Below are 16,525 nucleotides of genomic sequence, written 5' to 3' on the forward strand. Positions count from 1 at the left end.
TGTGTGTGTGTGTGTGTGTGTGTGTGTGTGTGTGTGTGTGTGCAGCTAAACTTTGACCTTCTGAATTTGTTGCCAGTTGTTCGCAGATAAAGAGAATAGCAGCAGTTTTACATATATATTTTTTTGGTTCCAGGTTCTCAGAGCAGAGAACGTCCGTCAGGCTGTGACGTCAGTGGAGACACAGACCGGTTTGACTTCAGTCCTGAATGTTTGTGAGTTTCCAGTCAGGCACCATAAACCTGTGTCGACTGATAAACACACACACACACACACACACACACACACACTGAAGACACGGTAAAGACACTGTTTTGTCACATGACACTGTTCTGCAGACTGCTGCAGAGTTCGCATTATAACCGTGAAGCTTCCACCACAGACGTGAGATCGTTCAGCTGATCTGCAGCTACACAGACACATGAGAGGATGAATGGATGAATCCAGATTCATTCCACGGATCCAACATGCGGTGGATTGGAGCCGGGTGCAGACGGAGCCTGGAACCTGCTGCTCCGTTCAGTTCGTGGATGTAACTGATCGACGATCTCCTTCCTCTGTCTGTTCTCCTCCACGTGGCCTCGGTTCACTTCTCTCTCTCCGTCAGGTGAGATGATCTGTAACCTCCCTCCTCCCTCCTGCCACAGCAGAAGTCGACCAGCAGGGGGCAGCCAACACCAGGAATATCAATAGATCAGTAAATCATCAGTAAATCATCAGTTAATTATCAGTGAATCATCAGTAAATAATCAGTAAATTATCAGTAAATTATCAGTGAATCATCAGTAAATAATCAGTAAATTATCAGTGAATAATCAGTTAATAATCAGTGAATTATCAGTAAATCATCAGTGAATAATCAGTGAATCGTCAGTAAATTATCAGTAAATTATCAGTTAATTATCAGTAAATCATCAGTAAATCATCAGTAAATTATCAGTAAATCATCAGTAAATCATAAGTGAATCATCAGTAAATCATCAGTAATATCAGGTCCTTTAATCAACTTCAACAAGTAGAGTCAGTTTGGTAAGTGAATTAAACTTTTTATTGATTTTTAACTGATTTATTACTGAGCAGTCGACCTGCTGATGTCTCCCTCTCTCTTGGTTTAATCAGCATCACACACATACAGAGACCTTCTCAGTGTGTGTGTGTGTGTGTGTGTGTGTGTGTGTGTGTGTGTGTGAGTGTGTGTGTGTGTGTCTGTGTGTGTGTGTTGGACTCAGTTCACTTCCTGTCAGAGGGAGGGGGGGGGGGGGGGGCGACAGAGAGACAGATTGAAAACAGACTTGCCCCCTCCTCTCTCGCTCTCTCTCTCTCTGCCTCTCCACTGTGAGTCAGTCTGTTGGTTTCCATTCGTCGTGCGTCTGGAATGAGACTGAAGAAAAGGAGTGAAAAAGAAAAATAGGAAGAAAAAGCAGAAGAAGGAGAAGAAAAAGAAGAAGAGGAGCAGAAGCGTCAGGAGGTCTGAACAAACTAAACATCTTTTCTTTAACTCAGTTTCCGTGGCAACAAGCTTATGATCAGATTCTGCTGATTCAAGTGACTGCAGTAAAACTATAGGAACCAGTGTGTAACACAAGTGATGTGTCAGTACTACTCTGTTAGTATCACAATCAGGTTTATTGCCAGGAAGGATTTTACACCAACGAGGAATTTTGTTATGATGTGGAAGGTGCATAAACAATAAACGAACAGTGGCTATAATAATATGAACAATGTAAACAGCAGAGACATAAAGTGCGAGATGACAATGTGCAAAAAAGATGAATAAAATAGCTACAAGTTATAAAAATATTTTAAAATTCTGCATTGTTGTAATGCAAAGATTCAAGGGCGGTGGGGGGTTTGAGTGCAGTTATGTGTTAGCACTACACTGTTAGTACTGCAGTTATGTGTTAGTACTACACTGTTAGCACTGCAGTACTGTGTTAGTACTACTCTGTTAGTACTGCAGTACCGTGTTGGTACTATTCTGTTAGCACTGCAGTTATGTGTTAGCACTACTCTGTTAGCACTGCAGTTATGTGTTAGCACTACACTGTTAGTACTGCAGTTATGTGTTAGTACTACACTGTTAGTACTGCAGTTATGTGTTAGTACTACACTGTTAGTACTGCAGTTATGTGTTAGCACTACACTGTTAGTACTGCAGTTATGTGTTAGTACTACACTGTTAGTACTGCAGTTATGTGTTAGCACTACACTGTTAGTACTGCAGTTATGTGTTAGCACTACACTGTTAGTACTGCAGTTATGTGTTAGTACTACACTGTTAGTACTGCAGTTATGTGTTAGCACTACACTGTTAGTACTGCAGTTATGTGTTAGTACTACACTGTTAGTACTGCAGTTATGTGTTAGTACTATACTGTTAGTACTGCAGTACCGTGTTAGTACTACTCTGTTAGTACTGCAGTACCGTGTTGATACTACACTGTTAGTACTGCAGTACCGTGTTAGTACTACTCTGTTAGTACTGCAGTACCGTGTTGGTACTACTCTGTTAGCACTGCAGTTATGTGTTAGCACTACACTGTTAGTACTGCAGTTATGTGTTAGTACTACTCTGTTATTACTGCCGTACCGTGTTAGTACTACTCTGTTAGTACTGCAGCTATGTGTTTGTACTAGTAATGTAAGTCATGAAGTCATGTCGAGTTGTGTTTGCTCCTCTTTGACTGCGGACAGGGGCGTTTTAACTGGGCGGAGTCAGAAGCAGGAAGTGTCTCCAGCCTATTTCAGGGACTGATTTCTCTTCAGCAGAGTTTTTGTACAATGCAGCTTGTTGGGCAGTGTGTTGGTGTCGATCTTCAACATGAAGCTAAAGGAAGTTCAACATGTAGTTTTAAAATTAATAACCAGATGATTCTGAAAACAGATTAAAAAAAACAACACATATCATCTTTTCAACAGTCCAGATTTATCAGTAACAGTATCATTTCAGATGGTGAAACAGGCCTCTGATGTTTGTAGTGTTTTCTCTGTCTGAAGGACAAAGGTCACTGACATCAGCCTGTGATTGACAGCTGTCATTCACCTGTCCGAACCAATCAGGAGTCAGGAAACAACCTTCACCATGGAGGAGTGAGACAAAGGTGAGACTCTCTGTCTCTCTCTCTTCTCCTGTCTGTCTCTCTGTCTCTCTGTCTTTCTGTTGACCATCCTGGGATGTCAGCAGCAGAACAGTGACATCATGAGTGACATCACTGCGTCCTGCAGACCAGCTGACTTCAGAGCAGACTGAAGAGCGGAGAGCTGCTGTGCTGTGATTGGCTGAGATGTGAGCTCCTCCGGACTGCCAACAGGAAATACCTCTGTGTTTATTTTTCTTCTTCTGTGGTCAACTCACATTCCTCCCGCACACGGTCAATGAGGCCTGTGATTGGCTGAGACACCAGGGAAAATATTCAGATTGGCCGTTTGGACTGAAGCGTCTTTTTCTTTTAAAGAAGAAGAAAAAAGAAGAAAAAAAAAAATCCTCCACAACCCTCCAGTGAAAACCTCTGAGAGGAGCGTGTGTTCATAAACGACCAAAATGATTTAACAGACGTGGAAGGACCTGCAGAAGTACTCACAGCTGGTACTGCAGTTAAAGTACAAATGCCACAGTGTAGAACTACTGCATTCAAACGTTTACTCAAGTAAAGGCACAAAAATGCTATGAAATCCTCCAAGAATATATCTTATATTACATTAATGAAACATTAACTCTGTCAGGTGAATCTGTAATAAATACCAGGACGTACTTTTAACCTGTAAAGTAACCGTACACCAGTATTTCATAACATATTACACTTCAAAATATACAATAGTTGAATTTAAGTACTTTCAAACCAGTGCTGTTCAGACAGAGTTAGACTTTTATTTTGAAATCATCCCAGTAAGACAACAGCAGAGTCATGCTCTTATTGTTAAATCTCTTCTCTCTGTGTTGTACTTGGTCAGGACCAGCGCCCATGATGGCTTCCATCCGAGGACAAACAGGAAGTCTGAACCTTCTGCACTTCCTGTTAGGTAGGTTATAAAAAACCCCACATAAGTAACAATTTACAGGTGGACTGATACCGGTCTGACTCTCTGTCTGACTCTCTTTATGTCTGTCTGTCTGTCTGTCTGTCTGTCTGTCTGACTCTCTGTCTGACTCTCTTTATGTCTGTCTGTCTGTCTGTCTGACTGTCTGTCTGACTCTCTCTCTGTCTGTCTGTCTGTCTGTCTGTCTGACTCTCTGTCTGTCTGACTCTCTCTCTGTCTGTCTGTCTGTCTGTCTGTCTGTCTGTCTGTCTGTCTGTCTGTCTGACTCGCTCTCTGTCTGACTCTCTCTCTGTCTGACTCTCTGTCTGTCTGTCTGTCTGTCCGACTCTCTCTCTGTCTGTCTGTCTGTCTGTCTGTCTGACTCTCTGTCTGTCTGACTCTCTCTCTGTCTGTCTGACTCTCTGTCTGTCTGTCTGTCTGTCTGACTCTCTCTGTCTGACTCTCTCTCTGTCTGACTCTCTGTCTGTCTGTCTGCAGGTGTGTTCCTGGTTCATCCTGAAGGGGGCGTCTGTCTGGAGCTTCAGCCGTCAATCTCTGAAGTTCTGCTGGACTCACACACCAACTTCACTGTGGTCAGTAACACCTGTCTGTCTCCTCAGGTGTACTCAGGTACCTGTCTGTCTCCTCAGGTGTACTCAGGTACCTGTCTGTCTCCTCAGGTGTGCTCCGGCTGGAGTCAGGTGACATGGCGGTTCCCTCAGGACTCTCCGCTAGACGAGGTTGTCGTGGAGAGTCGCGGGTCCAGCAGCGTCCTGCAGCTTGTCAACGTTACCTGGAGGAATTCTGGGAGATACACCTGTGAGGAGATGTCGTCCCATCAGTGCAGAGATGTAGACATCTTCATACCTGGACGAGGTGATGATATCCATCATGTATAATGATACGGGTCTGTCCCACCTGTGAGACCTGTTAGTCCCCATGTGTCCGTTCTGTCGCCCCCTCCAGGTCCGGATGAATGGTTTGTCCCGTTGGGTCCAGGTGTGGTGATGAAGGAGACGGAGGACGCTACCATCCCCTGCGTGGTGTCAGACCCCAAGCTCAACGTCTCGCTGTTCGAACGCCCCGGCAGGATGCCAGTTAGCAGGGTGACGTACGAGCCGGGTCGCGGTTTCACGGGTCGTCTGAACGACACGTCGTACGTGTGCCTGGCCGCCCGCGGAGGCGAGGAGCGGGAGTCCCAGGTGTACTACGTCTTCAGCATCGTAGGTGAGTTAATCAGATTAACTCTGATCAGAGCGTCAATTGATCTAATCTTATCTAATATGATTTCTGTAATCTGATCTGATCTGAATGTATGAAACACTGGCTTGTGCTGTGGCTCCTCGGCTCACAGCCAAAATAATGTGATCTAATCTGATTAGAACCTGTCTCTCTCTCTATGTGTCCGGACACGAGCTGACAAAATATACGTGTCTCTGGTGAGAGCCAGAGTGAGAGTGGATTTCAGGTTCCACTCTCTGATGAACGACATACAGGAGATTTTATACCAGGCTGTGTTCAGTGAAGGAGGAAGACTCATCTTTCACTCTTGTTTTATGACCTGATTTATTCTGTATTTTCAGTTATTTTTTTGTTTTGTGTTGTTGTTGTTGTGTGTGTTTTTTTTCATTTAATTTGTAGAGGACCGTGATGTTCTCTGGTAAATCTTAATAAAAATTGTTTTTAAAAATCAAATCAATCTCTTGGAACCTGTCTGTCTCTCAGTCCCTCAAGTGATGGAGGTGGACCTGTCTGTGTCTAGCAGTGTGTTGAGACAGGGGGAGGTTCTCACTGTGAACTGCACCGTCACAGAAACTCAGAGGGTTTTCTTCTCCTGGGACTTCCCCCGCAGACAGGTACCTGCCTGTCTGTCTGTCTGTCTACCACTCTACAAGTCAACCAGTCTGTCTGTCTCTTTGTCTGCCAGTTCATCTGTCTGTCTTCCTGACTGCCTGTCTGCCTTTCATTTTTCTCCACCGGTCTGTCTTCCAGTCCATCTGTCTGTCTGTCCTTCTGTCTGTCTGCCTGTCTTTCCGTACACCTGTCTGTCTCATCTGATGTGTGACGTTTCTCTTCTGTTGTTTCAGGAAGTCGAGCCGCTCAACGACTTTCTGCCCAATCAGATCCGTTCCTTCATTAACATCTCCATGGCGACAGTGGCAGACACTGGTAGGTCATTGGTCAGCAGCTGCTGCATGAGGGCACATGTCTCTGAGTAACGGTTGTCTGTTGCTATGGTAACGTTGGGGCAGGGTTTGGTTGTCTGTTTGTAGTGTTATCGTGGTGATGAGTGTGTGTTTCCTGCAGGTGTGTATGTGTGTGCAGTGCAGGACACGATGGAGGGAAGAACTGTGACGAAAAACATCACAGTGACAGTACTGGGTCAGTACACATACACACACACACACACACACACACACACACACACACACACACACACACACACACACACACACACACACACACACACAGGTGAACTGTCTCTCCCTCTCTCTCTGGGAAGATCAAGGTTACGTCTACCTGTGGCCTTCAGGTGAGACCAACGTGTCGTCTCTCGTCCATCACACGGTGGAGTTCAGCGTGGAGGTCGACGCCCATCCCGCCCCCACCATCACCTGGACCAGAGACAACCAAACTGCTGCCATGGAAACCACCTCCGTCACCACCACTCGCCTGATGGGAAGCAGGTAGGTCAGTGGTCCAGGTCAGACGAGTAGAGGACATTTTCACATCTGAAAGTCTGGTCCAAGGTCTGGTGGAATGAAAAGGCCCTAATCCTACTGATCGATTGATTGATGGATTGACTAGTTGATTGAATGACTGATTGATTGATGGATGGATGTGCAGGTATTTAAGCAAACTGACGCTGGTTCGAGTCCAGATGCATCAGACAGGAAGTTACACAGCAACTGCTTCTAACGACGACGCCGTCGAGGAGCTCGTCTTTGTCCTTGAGGTCAAAGGTCAGAGAGAGTCTTAACCTGTGTTTTATTTTGTGTGTGTGTGTTTGCTATATTGTTTGCTATATTGTGTGTTATATTGTGTGTGTGTGTCTATGTGTGTTTTTCTTGTATTGTGTGTATGTGTGTGTGTAGCACCCCCCAGGATCACGTCCCTGTCAGAGGTCGGCAGTAAGTCAGTGTTGTGTGTCAGCGAGGGAGCTCCACCCCCCTCTGTCACCTGGTACACCTGTCAAAACACACACAGGTAAACACACATACATACACATACACACACACACACACACACACAAAAAGGTATCGCCATAGTAACAGGGTCTTCTGCAGGTGCAGTAACGTGACGGGCAGCTGGAGGAGCCTATCGGCAGCCTCAAGGGGCGTGACCCTGCAGGAGAACGTTACTGAGGTGAAGGAGAGAGGCGTCACCCAGGTAACCAGCGATGTCATCAGATTGACATCATCAGAGGGGAATTGATGCAAAGATGACTGACAGCTCTTGTCTGTGTGTGTGTGTCTCTTACCTGTGCAGGTGCGCAGTGTGTTGACTCTACAGGCTCTCACCTCTTTGTCAGCTGTTCGCTGTGAAGTGAAGAATTCTGCAGGACGACGAGCGAGAGACCTGCGAGTACTGTCCCCCTGTACGTACTGATACTGCAGTACTACTGTAGTACTGTCCCCCCTGTACTTACTGATACTGTAGTACTACTGTAGTAGTGCGAGTACTGTCTCCCTGTACGTACTGATACTGCAGTACTTCTGTAGTACTGACCTGCGAGTACTGCCCCCCTGTACGTACTGACACCGCAGTACTACTGTAGTATCATAGTAATGAACACGTTGAAGCTTCAGTCTTTTCTTGATGTAAGTGGCGTCTCTCTCTGTCTCCCTGTCTGTTTCTGTGTCTCCCTGTCGGTCTGTCTGTCTCCCTGTTACTCTGTCTCCCTGTCTGTCTGTCTCCAGCTCTCCTGTCTCAGGTTGCAGTACTAGCAGCAGTTCTGGTTTTGGTCGTCATTGCCATCTTCTTCCTCATCGTCCTCATCATCCTCTGGAGAAAGGTCAGTATTCAGAACTGTCTCTGGGTGGCGATGTCTCCGACAGGCGTCTTCACTTCTGACTGGGAAGTTCCAGGGCCCTCTGATTGGTCAATGTCTCGGCTGAAGACTTTAAAACATCTGCAGTCTTTTATATTTGTGACCTCAGTTCTTGACGTCTCTTCCTGTTTGATAGAAACCTCGTTATGAGTCTCGCTGGAAGGTGATTGAGTCGGTGAGTCCTGATGGACAGCAGTACACCTACCTCGACCCCGCCCACCTGCCCTACAACTCCACCTGGGAAATACCACGAGACAGCGTAGTACTAGGTAATACGATGAGACAGCGTAGTACTAGGTAATACCACAAGACTACGTAGTATTTGGTAATACCACGAGCCAATTTAAAGTAAATCTCGAGAAACGACACATTTATAAAATATATTAAATTTAAATCAGCCTGTCTGTCCTTCTCTTACCTGTCTGTCTCTGACTGTCTGTCTCCAGGTCAGGTGCTGGGTTCAGGTGCCTTCGGTCGTGTCGTTGAAGCGAACGTTTCCGGTCTGATTCATTCGCATTCTACAACTAAAGTATTTGTGAAGATGGTCAAACGTGCGTATCAGTCCTTCCCTACCTGTCTGTCTCCAACTCTCTGTCTATAACTGTCTGTCACAATTTTTGGATGGTCTCCTCAGTACAAACTCAGCATGTTCTGATCAGAAAACTTTCCGATTGATTATTGACTATATCAATAAGAGCAAAATGTCTGTTTGTGTGGTTTCAGCGAGCAGCGGGGCGGTTCAGTCTCTGATGTCGGATTTGAAGGTTTTGGTTCATCTCGGTCCTCACCTGAATGTCGTCAACCTGCTGGGAGCCTGCACCAGAGGAGGTACGTGAGGACACGAAGTCCAGGATTAATGAACACACACAGGAGCTGACTCTGACACTGATGAGCGATGCTGGAGAGGCTGATCTGATTGGTCAGTAGTTTGGGCCGTTGACGGGAGTTAGTTTCCTCGATAACCTTGAATCCTGTTTTGTAGTTCACACCTCACAGTCACTGTATATTTGCGCAGATGCAGTAAGACATTCGGTCCGACTCTAAAAACAAGTATGTTCAAATCGTACATTGTTTGTCCAACTTCACCTATCTGTCTGCTCAGGACCTGTCTATCTGATCACCGAGTGCTGTCGCCATGGAGACCTGGTGAACTACCTGCAGAGGAACAAACACACCTTCCTGCAGAGTGACCCACACACCAAGAGGTCGACACACACACAAACACACACACACACACACACACCCCCTTCTCTCTCTCTCTCTCTCAGTCAGTATTGAGTGTGACAGTCTCTCGCCCTGCAGCGACAGTGACGGAGGCTACATGGACATGAGTAAAGAGGAGGCTGCTCAGTACGTCGCCATGAAGGAGCTCAGCTGCGCCGACATCGAACCTGCATTGTACGAGACGCCGTGCACACCGGCAGGTGAAGCAAATGTGACGCTCGCTTCTGCCTGTGATATTGTGTACATGTAGTACACTGTGTACATGTACTTCACATACATCATGTGACCATTAATACTGAAATGAACTCGTGCTGTGGTCCTCCTTCAGACCAGCAGGAGGCGTCATCTCTCCTCCTCAGCGACTCCCCTCTCCTCAACCTCCGTGACCTCCTCAGCTTCTCCTACCAGATCTCTCAGGCCATGGACTTCCTTTCCTCCAGAAACGTACGATCACACGATCACATCCATTCACTCAGACATTAGCTTCCTGTTGCGTTAGCATGTTGTGTTGCGTATGAACATGTGGTCGTCCTTCCGTGTACCTCAGTGCGTCCACAGAGACCTGGCAGCGAGGAACGTCCTGGTCTGTGAAGGAAAGCTGGTGAAGGTCTGTGACTTTGGTTTGGCCCGGGACCTGATGAAGGACCAGGACTACATCGCCAGAGGAAACGTCAGTTCACATGCATGAATTGACTTTATTAACCCTTAAATTTATCTTAACAACAGCTCACAGCGTTTCCTTCCTGTTTGTTGTTCAGAGCTTCCTGCCGCTCAAGTGGATGTCACCAGAGAGCATCGTCCAGAGCATCTACAGCGCTCAGAGCGACGTCTGGTCCTACGGAGTCTTACTGTGGGAGATCTTCTCTCTGGGTAAACCAGTCTGGAGTCAGTTTGAACCGGTGTGAACCGGTGTGAAGCACTTTGAGCCAGTGAGAACCATTCAGAACCAGTTTGAACCAGTCTGAGCCAGTTTGAACCAGTCTAAAAAAGTTTGAACCAGTTTGAACCGGTGTGAAGCACTTTGAGCCAGTGAGAACCATTCAGAACCAGTCTGAGCCAGTTTGAACCAGTTTGAACCAGTCCACTTGTACGTCACTACAGTAACTGTGTATTTTTCCCAGGTGGGAGTCCGTACCCCGACCTCCCCATGACCCAAGAGTTTTACTCTGCTCTGAAGAACGGATACAGGATGAGTCGACCTGAGCACGCTCCACACAACATGTACGACACACACACACACACACACACACACACACACACACACACAGAAGAGAGAAAAGTGAAGGGTCTCACATCAGACTGAAGTTGTTGGTATCTGCTGTGTGTGTGTGTCATACGTGTGTGTGTGTGTGTGTGTGTCTGTGTGTGTGTGTGTGTGTGTGTGTGTGTGTGTGTGCGCGTGTGCGTGTCTGTGTCTGTGTGTGTCTGTGTGTGTGTGTGTAGCTTTGAGCTGATGACACAGTGCTGGGAGGCGGAGCCTCATTCCAGACCTACCTTCTCTTCGCTCGTCGTCTCGGTGGGAAACTTGTTCACTGACGAACACAACGAGGTACAAACACAGACTCACACTCATATGCACAACGTCTCATCAGTGTGAACTGCGGCTGGTCCAGGGTCAGTTAATGTTGTTGTTGTTGTTGTGTGTCAGCGTTACCTGCAGCTGACAGAGAACTTCCTGAAAGGTGAAAATCCAGCTGTTGTTCGATCCAGACTGAGTTTATCCAGAGCTGCTGAGGATCAGACAGACACATCACACGGTAACACACATCCAATAACACAACAACACTACACAATGAAACTCAACTCAAACCACGCCCCCTTTTCATTCACAGAAAGCCCTGCCGCTCAGGTGAAACGTCTGCCATCAGAGGCGGGGTCAGAGGAGGCAGGTCCCTCCCAAGGTACTTACATCATCCCCATCTCTGACATCACCATAGAAACGAGCAGTGACACTGCGCTGGACGCAGACGGGTACGAGGATTCACATCCAGTTTTACTGTGAAGATGCATTACTTTTACTTTGAAACCAGTGAGGAGGATGACGATGACGTTTCCTCTGCAGCCTTCACCTTTCAGGTGCACCTGGACCACAGGAAGTGATGTCACCAGAGGGTAAACAGGAAGCTGTGGAGCCTCCTGCTCCATCCAGCAGCCGAAAGGAAGAGGAGAGCTGCCTGTGAAGCGTCTCGACGCCTGGCAGACAGAGCAGAGGGTGAAATAAAAGTGACATCATCATGCAGACGAACTTAGGGGTTGTGTCCCCTCAGTGTTGACTGTAAGGCTGTTTTTTCTTTATGATTTTATATGTAAACATACGACACTTGACGGCAGCAGGTCCTGGATCCGATCTGAACCTTTATTACTCTTCATTTATTCAGTATCTGTTTAGTCAAACTTTATTAAACATTTAAATAAACAAAGAAAAGCAGGTGTGAGTCTGTTTGAAAACACACACTCGATCAGCAGGTTTCATGTTTCACACTGAACTGAACAACTTTATAAAAATCAGCTGTTTTTTCAAAGTAAAATAAAAATTCAAACAGCGGCTCTGTTGCTGCCTCCTGGTGGACAACTGTCTGAACAACACTCAGGGCTGGGCGAAATAACATGAAGTCATAAAATATTAATCACAATCATTCACAAATCATCAGCTCATCTCAGTTTTTTCTCCTGAAGCAGCTCAATTTAACCGTCACTAAAATCTTAAAATTCACAGAAAATAATAACTCATGTAGTTTGTTCTCGTGATTGACTATCAGTCTTATTTACTAAAAGCTCTTCACAGTAAGTCACATAAATAAACTTAAGTCGTCAGACAATTCATGTAGAGCTGCAAGTTAATCGACTACTAAATTGTTGACTATTTTGATAATTGATTAATCGGTTGAAGTAGTTTTTATGACAAAAGTCACAATTATCTGATTTCAGCTTCTTAAATGTGAATATTTTCTTGTTTCTTTGCTCTTCTGTCACAAAACATTTATCTCTTTGATGTGTGGACAAAACAATTCATCAACTTATGGTTTTGGGAAACATTTTTTTTACAATTTTATGAGCTAAACTAGACGATTAAACGTGAAAATAATCGTTAGTTAAAGCCCCTAAATTTAAATGTGAAACGTCTTCAGCATGCGGGCATCAGCAGGGATCCAACAACCGACCTTCTGGATGGTAAATGGCCGCCTCTACCCCCCCGAGCCATAGCTGCCCATCATGAAACCAAGTATATGGAGAAAACAGATGTAACTTATTGATCAAGTGATATTTAAAATGGATCAGTCTAAACAGACTCGGGAGAAAGTGGAACCTTCATTATTGATCAGTGAACAGAGACTCGGGGCTCAGTTTTTTGACTTTAATCTTTTTATTGACAGAAAACTTCCTGCACTTTACAGACGGCGACCGCGACGTCCGCCCTTCCTCCTGGTGGAGTCTGACGGGATCGGAGTGACGTCCTCTGGACAAACACATGAAGAAGAAGAAACAGGACGTCAAGACACTTCGTCCAACTCTCACTCAGAAATGTTATGAAAAGAGTTATAGATTTTAATTCTCGTCCAGAGACAGCGTGCGTGTGTGTGTGGTGTTTACCGATGCGTCCGATCTTCATGCCAGACCGAGCCAGCGCTCTGAGAGCAGACTGCGCTCCAGGACCAGGAGTCTTCGTCCTGAAAAACAAACGAGACGCTGTTAAACCCGAGACGTCGAGAAACTGTCACGAGTCGCCATGACGACAAGGCTACACGTGTTGAACGCTGGACCGTGTGAACGCTGCGTCACGTGACCCTCGACGTGCGCTCACCTGTTTCCTCCGGTCGCCCTGAGCTTGATGTGCAGTGCCGTGATGCCGAGCTCTTTGCAGCGCTGGGCGACGTCCTGAGCCGCCAACATGGCGGCGTACGGAGACGACTCGTCTCTGTCGGCCTTCACCTTCATCCCACCGGTCACACGGCAGATTGTCTCCCTGGAAACACACACGTGTTCGTCACGTCACTTCAAAAACAAATGTCACGTCTGATGTGAAGTTTAATTCCTCAGATACGTTCATCGACAGAAGATGAATTACTTCAGACGAATTTACTAATTTCACTAAGAGCACTTGGACGTACTTGAAGCTCCCATGATGCTTTGCGGGGGTGTAAAGTGGCAGCAGATCTTACCGTGGAGACGGATGTGCGCGAGAGTCAACTTACTTCCCGGAGAGGTCGGTGACGTGGACGAAGGTGTCGTTGAAGGAGGCAAAGATGTGACAGACACCGAACACGTTCTCTCCCTCGGCGACCTGAGGACCCAGACTGATCACCTGCTCCTCCTTCTTCTCTTTGCCTTTACGAGGAGCCATCGTCTGTGGGGGAGGAAGAGGAGTTAGTTCATTCGCCATCGTCAACACACGATCTGGTTAAACTCCTCGCGTGTCTACACAAACATAAAACGCCGACAGCCGTGCGTTCACTCCCGAGTCAGATGACTACACGCCGCATTCTGGCCAATCGCAGTCGTTCACCAAATGTGTGACGTCGCTAGAAAGGAAGTGTCGTTGAGTTAAACAAACATGGCGCCTGCAGTGGTGGAAACGATTCCGTCTTCTCACAACTCTTACAAAGTGACATCAGTCTTCTCTCCCCGCCGTGTTTACACTCGCGTTTCACCGCCAGCTGAGCTCTTTTTGGTCAGAGACGTCGCCATGACGCCAAACACGCAAGGACTTCAGCCGTGACGTGTGAACATCAATGTACCAGGATCTGATCCTCCATGTCTCCTACAGTATTGATCCTGAACGGTCTCGATAGCAATAGGATCAATACTGGGGGAGGCGTGACGTTTCATATCATCATCATGACGTATCACAGTACATGAGGACCGAGGAGTTATTTATCAAGTCACGAATCAGCTATTTTGAAATAATCAGGAAACACGTGGTGAAATGCTGATTGACCAACAATATAAAAAAACAAATTCACGTGAGTTTTCAGATTAAAAGCCTGTTGAGCCAGAATGAAGTCAGATCATCTGTTCGACCCCCCCCCCCCCCCCGGGTCAAGCCGCTCACATGGAGCTGCAGCCCCGGGGAACAGGACAGTCAGGCCGGGGCACAGCAGCTACAGACACACGCTGAGTCTCCGGACACACGGAGAATGAAACCAACTTCACGGAGGCTGGGACCGGAAAACGGCGTCGACGAACCACGGCGCAGAGGAAGAGACTTGTTAGCCGGGATGCTACATTAGCCTGTTAGCTCGTGCAGGCTAACGGGCAGTTGCCGGCTCAGTTCCACCTGCTGCTCCGCCTCGGACGTGCACGGACTCCGCGACGCACCGGTCTCACCTGCGACCGACACGCGGCCGAGTTAGAAGCGGGTTCATGTTCCCGCCGCCGGACTCCGCGCAGGAGCTAAAATGGCGTCACGTCGCCGGACTCACCGACACTCACACAGGGAGGTAAAGTCCTCTACGAGCGGACATTAAAGTTCGCCAGAGACGCGATTCAGCGGCGAACAGGCGCAGAAACGATGAGACGACCGGAGGAGACGCGTCAGGGAAGCGGATGATCACCTGGGAACGGAGATTAAAAGCGGATTGAGGCGGAGCGGGACTCACCGAGCAGCGTCTCTTCCACTGGTAGAAACAAGAAAGGACCGAAGTTCCGCTTCCGGGGCCAAAGTTGAGGAGTTCCGGCGCGGGAAGCAGCTGCTGCCACCACGTGGTCTCTACGCGACATTATTTATTGTATTTTTTTTTTCCCGAAAATAAAAACTCTGTTTTCTCTTTTTATTATTAAATCAAACCATTTAACTATGGTCATTATTTAATTTCTTAATAATAATAATAATAATAACACTACATTTAATTCATATAGCGGTTTTCATAGTACTCAAAGACACTTTACATAAAAAACAAATACAAATCGCAAAGTAATAATCAGACAATAAAATTACATTAAAAGATGATACTGTGATTCATTCATAATTTTTGTTTTTGTTTTATTTCCCCTTATTGTTAGAAAAAATCATGTATTTTCTTATTATTGTTCCAACTGCTTTGTCATAAAAAAAATTGTAATTTATTTGTATTTATGTATTCATTCAAATTTTGTATATATTAATTCAATAAAAAAAATTAACAACATTAAACAAAGACATGGGAAACAAAACATAGTGGCCATAGTGGTATAAAACACAGACAGTAATACTAAATAGAGAGGAAAAAGGAAGAAGATAAAATATGAAAAAATTAAAAACAGATGAAAAGAAGAAAACAAGGCATAGTACTAGTACTGATAGTATTACTACTAATAATAATACATTTCATTTATAGAGCACTTTTCATTGCTAAAAGCAATCTCAAAGACCTACAAATAGCAAAGTATAGTACTGATATCAATAATAAAGACTACTATAATGTTAATACTAAAATGTTAAAAATACAATATTAATAATACTATTAATATTAGTAGTAATCAATAAAAAATAAGTGTAATATTCCAATGTTCTAAGAATGAGATTATATCGATTTTAAATATATATATATTATATATTGTTACTCCACAAGGAGGTGCTGTTTTCAACCGTTTGTTTATTTGTCAACTGGATTTAAAACTCCTGAACAGATTTCCAGTAAACTTGGAGGAAGGATTGAACATGGACCAAGAAAGAATCCATGACATGTTGGTACCGTTTCACAGAGAATGATTCATGGATCTAGATAAAATAAATCATTTAGTATCTAGGAGACTGATATCTGAGTGTGAGATTTGGTGATTGATTGAATTGAAGGACTGTAGTTGTTGGTGGAGGTTTGAGCTCGACTGACTGATATTCTAGTAAAAATTCCAAATTTGCAGATCTAATTTCTTCACATGTGATTATTGTAATGATCTGTCAGCTGATCTTTCTCAGGTGTATGAACCTTATTTCTAGAAGCAGAAGGAGAAACTCATGTGATATAGTTTTATTTACCTTTCAATGTAAATATAAAAGTTTTCTCTTGATGCCGATTTGTCAAATCGCCTGTCTCCATCATACTTTCCTGTTGTTTTTAACTTTATTGGATGACATAATAACATTTAATAACAAGTCAGACAGAACAAAGGTGAGAAGAGACCAATCAGACAGCAGCATTCGACCACCTCAGTTTATTTACATGAACACAATCCAGAAGAAGAAACTAGTCGAGAAAAGAAAAGAGATTCATCAAGTCACTCTCTCACACACAGTTACACACTGAGCATGCAGCATTA

At 45.3% G+C, this 16,525-nt stretch overlaps 2 protein-coding genes across 5 annotated transcripts; one reads left to right on the plus strand and one right to left on the minus strand.

The window, feature by feature from the left end:
- Window positions 1–76: 76 nt before the first annotated feature.
- On the plus strand, window positions 77–11,709 carry LOC118300833 (platelet-derived growth factor receptor beta). Of its 4 annotated transcripts, XM_035625654.2 has the most exons (30): window positions 77–212; window positions 380–604; window positions 1,342–1,465; window positions 2,995–3,098; window positions 3,949–4,017; window positions 4,513–4,607; window positions 4,695–4,890; window positions 4,981–5,241; window positions 5,740–5,870; window positions 6,102–6,183; window positions 6,322–6,396; window positions 6,518–6,701; window positions 6,862–6,977; window positions 7,110–7,221; window positions 7,302–7,404; window positions 7,504–7,612; window positions 7,935–8,029; window positions 8,202–8,334; window positions 8,512–8,616; window positions 8,789–8,893; window positions 9,168–9,270; window positions 9,368–9,489; window positions 9,618–9,733; window positions 9,837–9,959; window positions 10,048–10,159; window positions 10,411–10,510; window positions 10,733–10,838; window positions 10,938–11,046; window positions 11,122–11,260; window positions 11,352–11,709. In XM_035625654.2, exons 5-30 carry the CDS (start codon window positions 3,960–3,962, stop codon window positions 11,467–11,469), a joined length of 3,108 nt encoding a protein of 1,035 aa, XP_035481547.2. In that variant the 5' UTR covers window positions 77–212; window positions 380–604; window positions 1,342–1,465; window positions 2,995–3,098; window positions 3,949–3,959; the 3' UTR covers window positions 11,470–11,709. The 4 variants fall into 4 exon arrangements, with proteins under 4 accessions (XP_035481547.2, XP_035481548.2, XP_035481550.2 ...); XM_035625655.2 differs by lacking the exon at window positions 77–212 and having other exon boundaries at window positions 310–604; window positions 3,030–3,098; XM_035625657.2 differs by lacking the exons at window positions 77–212; window positions 380–604 and having other exon boundaries at window positions 1,285–1,465; window positions 11,122–11,190.
- Window positions 11,710–12,634: 925 nt separating this feature from the next.
- Window positions 12,635–15,003, minus strand: rps14 (ribosomal protein S14). Its single transcript, XM_035625658.2, has 5 exons — window positions 14,887–15,003; window positions 13,483–13,634; window positions 13,092–13,253; window positions 12,881–12,957; window positions 12,635–12,746 (listed from the first exon to the last, which is right to left on the minus strand). Exons 2-5 carry the CDS (start codon window positions 13,629–13,631, stop codon window positions 12,679–12,681), a joined length of 456 nt encoding a protein of 151 aa, XP_035481551.1. The 5' UTR covers window positions 13,632–13,634; window positions 14,887–15,003; the 3' UTR covers window positions 12,635–12,678.
- Between the last annotated feature and the right edge of the window lie 1,522 nt (window positions 15,004–16,525).

Source organism: Scophthalmus maximus, chromosome 2 (genome assembly GCF_022379125.1).
Source record: "Scophthalmus maximus strain ysfricsl-2021 chromosome 2, ASM2237912v1, whole genome shotgun sequence".
NCBI lineage: Eukaryota > Metazoa > Chordata > Actinopteri > Pleuronectiformes > Scophthalmidae > Scophthalmus > Scophthalmus maximus.

Bases quoted from the DNA above. Each gene is read 5' to 3' on its own strand.
- rps14 (XM_035625658.2), bottom strand. From the start codon at position 13,631: ATGGCTCCTCGTAAAGGCAAAGAGAAGAAGGAGGAGCAGGTGATCAGT. The intron at 12,958-13,091 runs GTGAGCGCACGT...TTTGTTTTTCAG, and splicing joins AGGGCGACCGGAGGAAACAG to GACGAAGACTCCTGGTCCTG. The intron at 12,747-12,880 runs GTAAACACCACA...GTGTTTGTCCAG, and splicing joins CATGAAGATCGGACGCATCG to AGGACGTCACTCCGATCCCG.
- LOC118300833 (XM_035625654.2), top strand. From the start codon at position 3,960: ATGATGGCTTCCATCCGAGGACAAACAGGAAGTCTGAACCTTCTGCAC. The intron at 9,960-10,047 runs GTCAGTTCACAT...TTTGTTGTTCAG, and splicing joins ACTACATCGCCAGAGGAAAC to AGCTTCCTGCCGCTCAAGTG. The intron at 10,511-10,732 runs GTACGACACACA...GTGTGTGTGTAG, and splicing joins GAGCACGCTCCACACAACAT to CTTTGAGCTGATGACACAGT.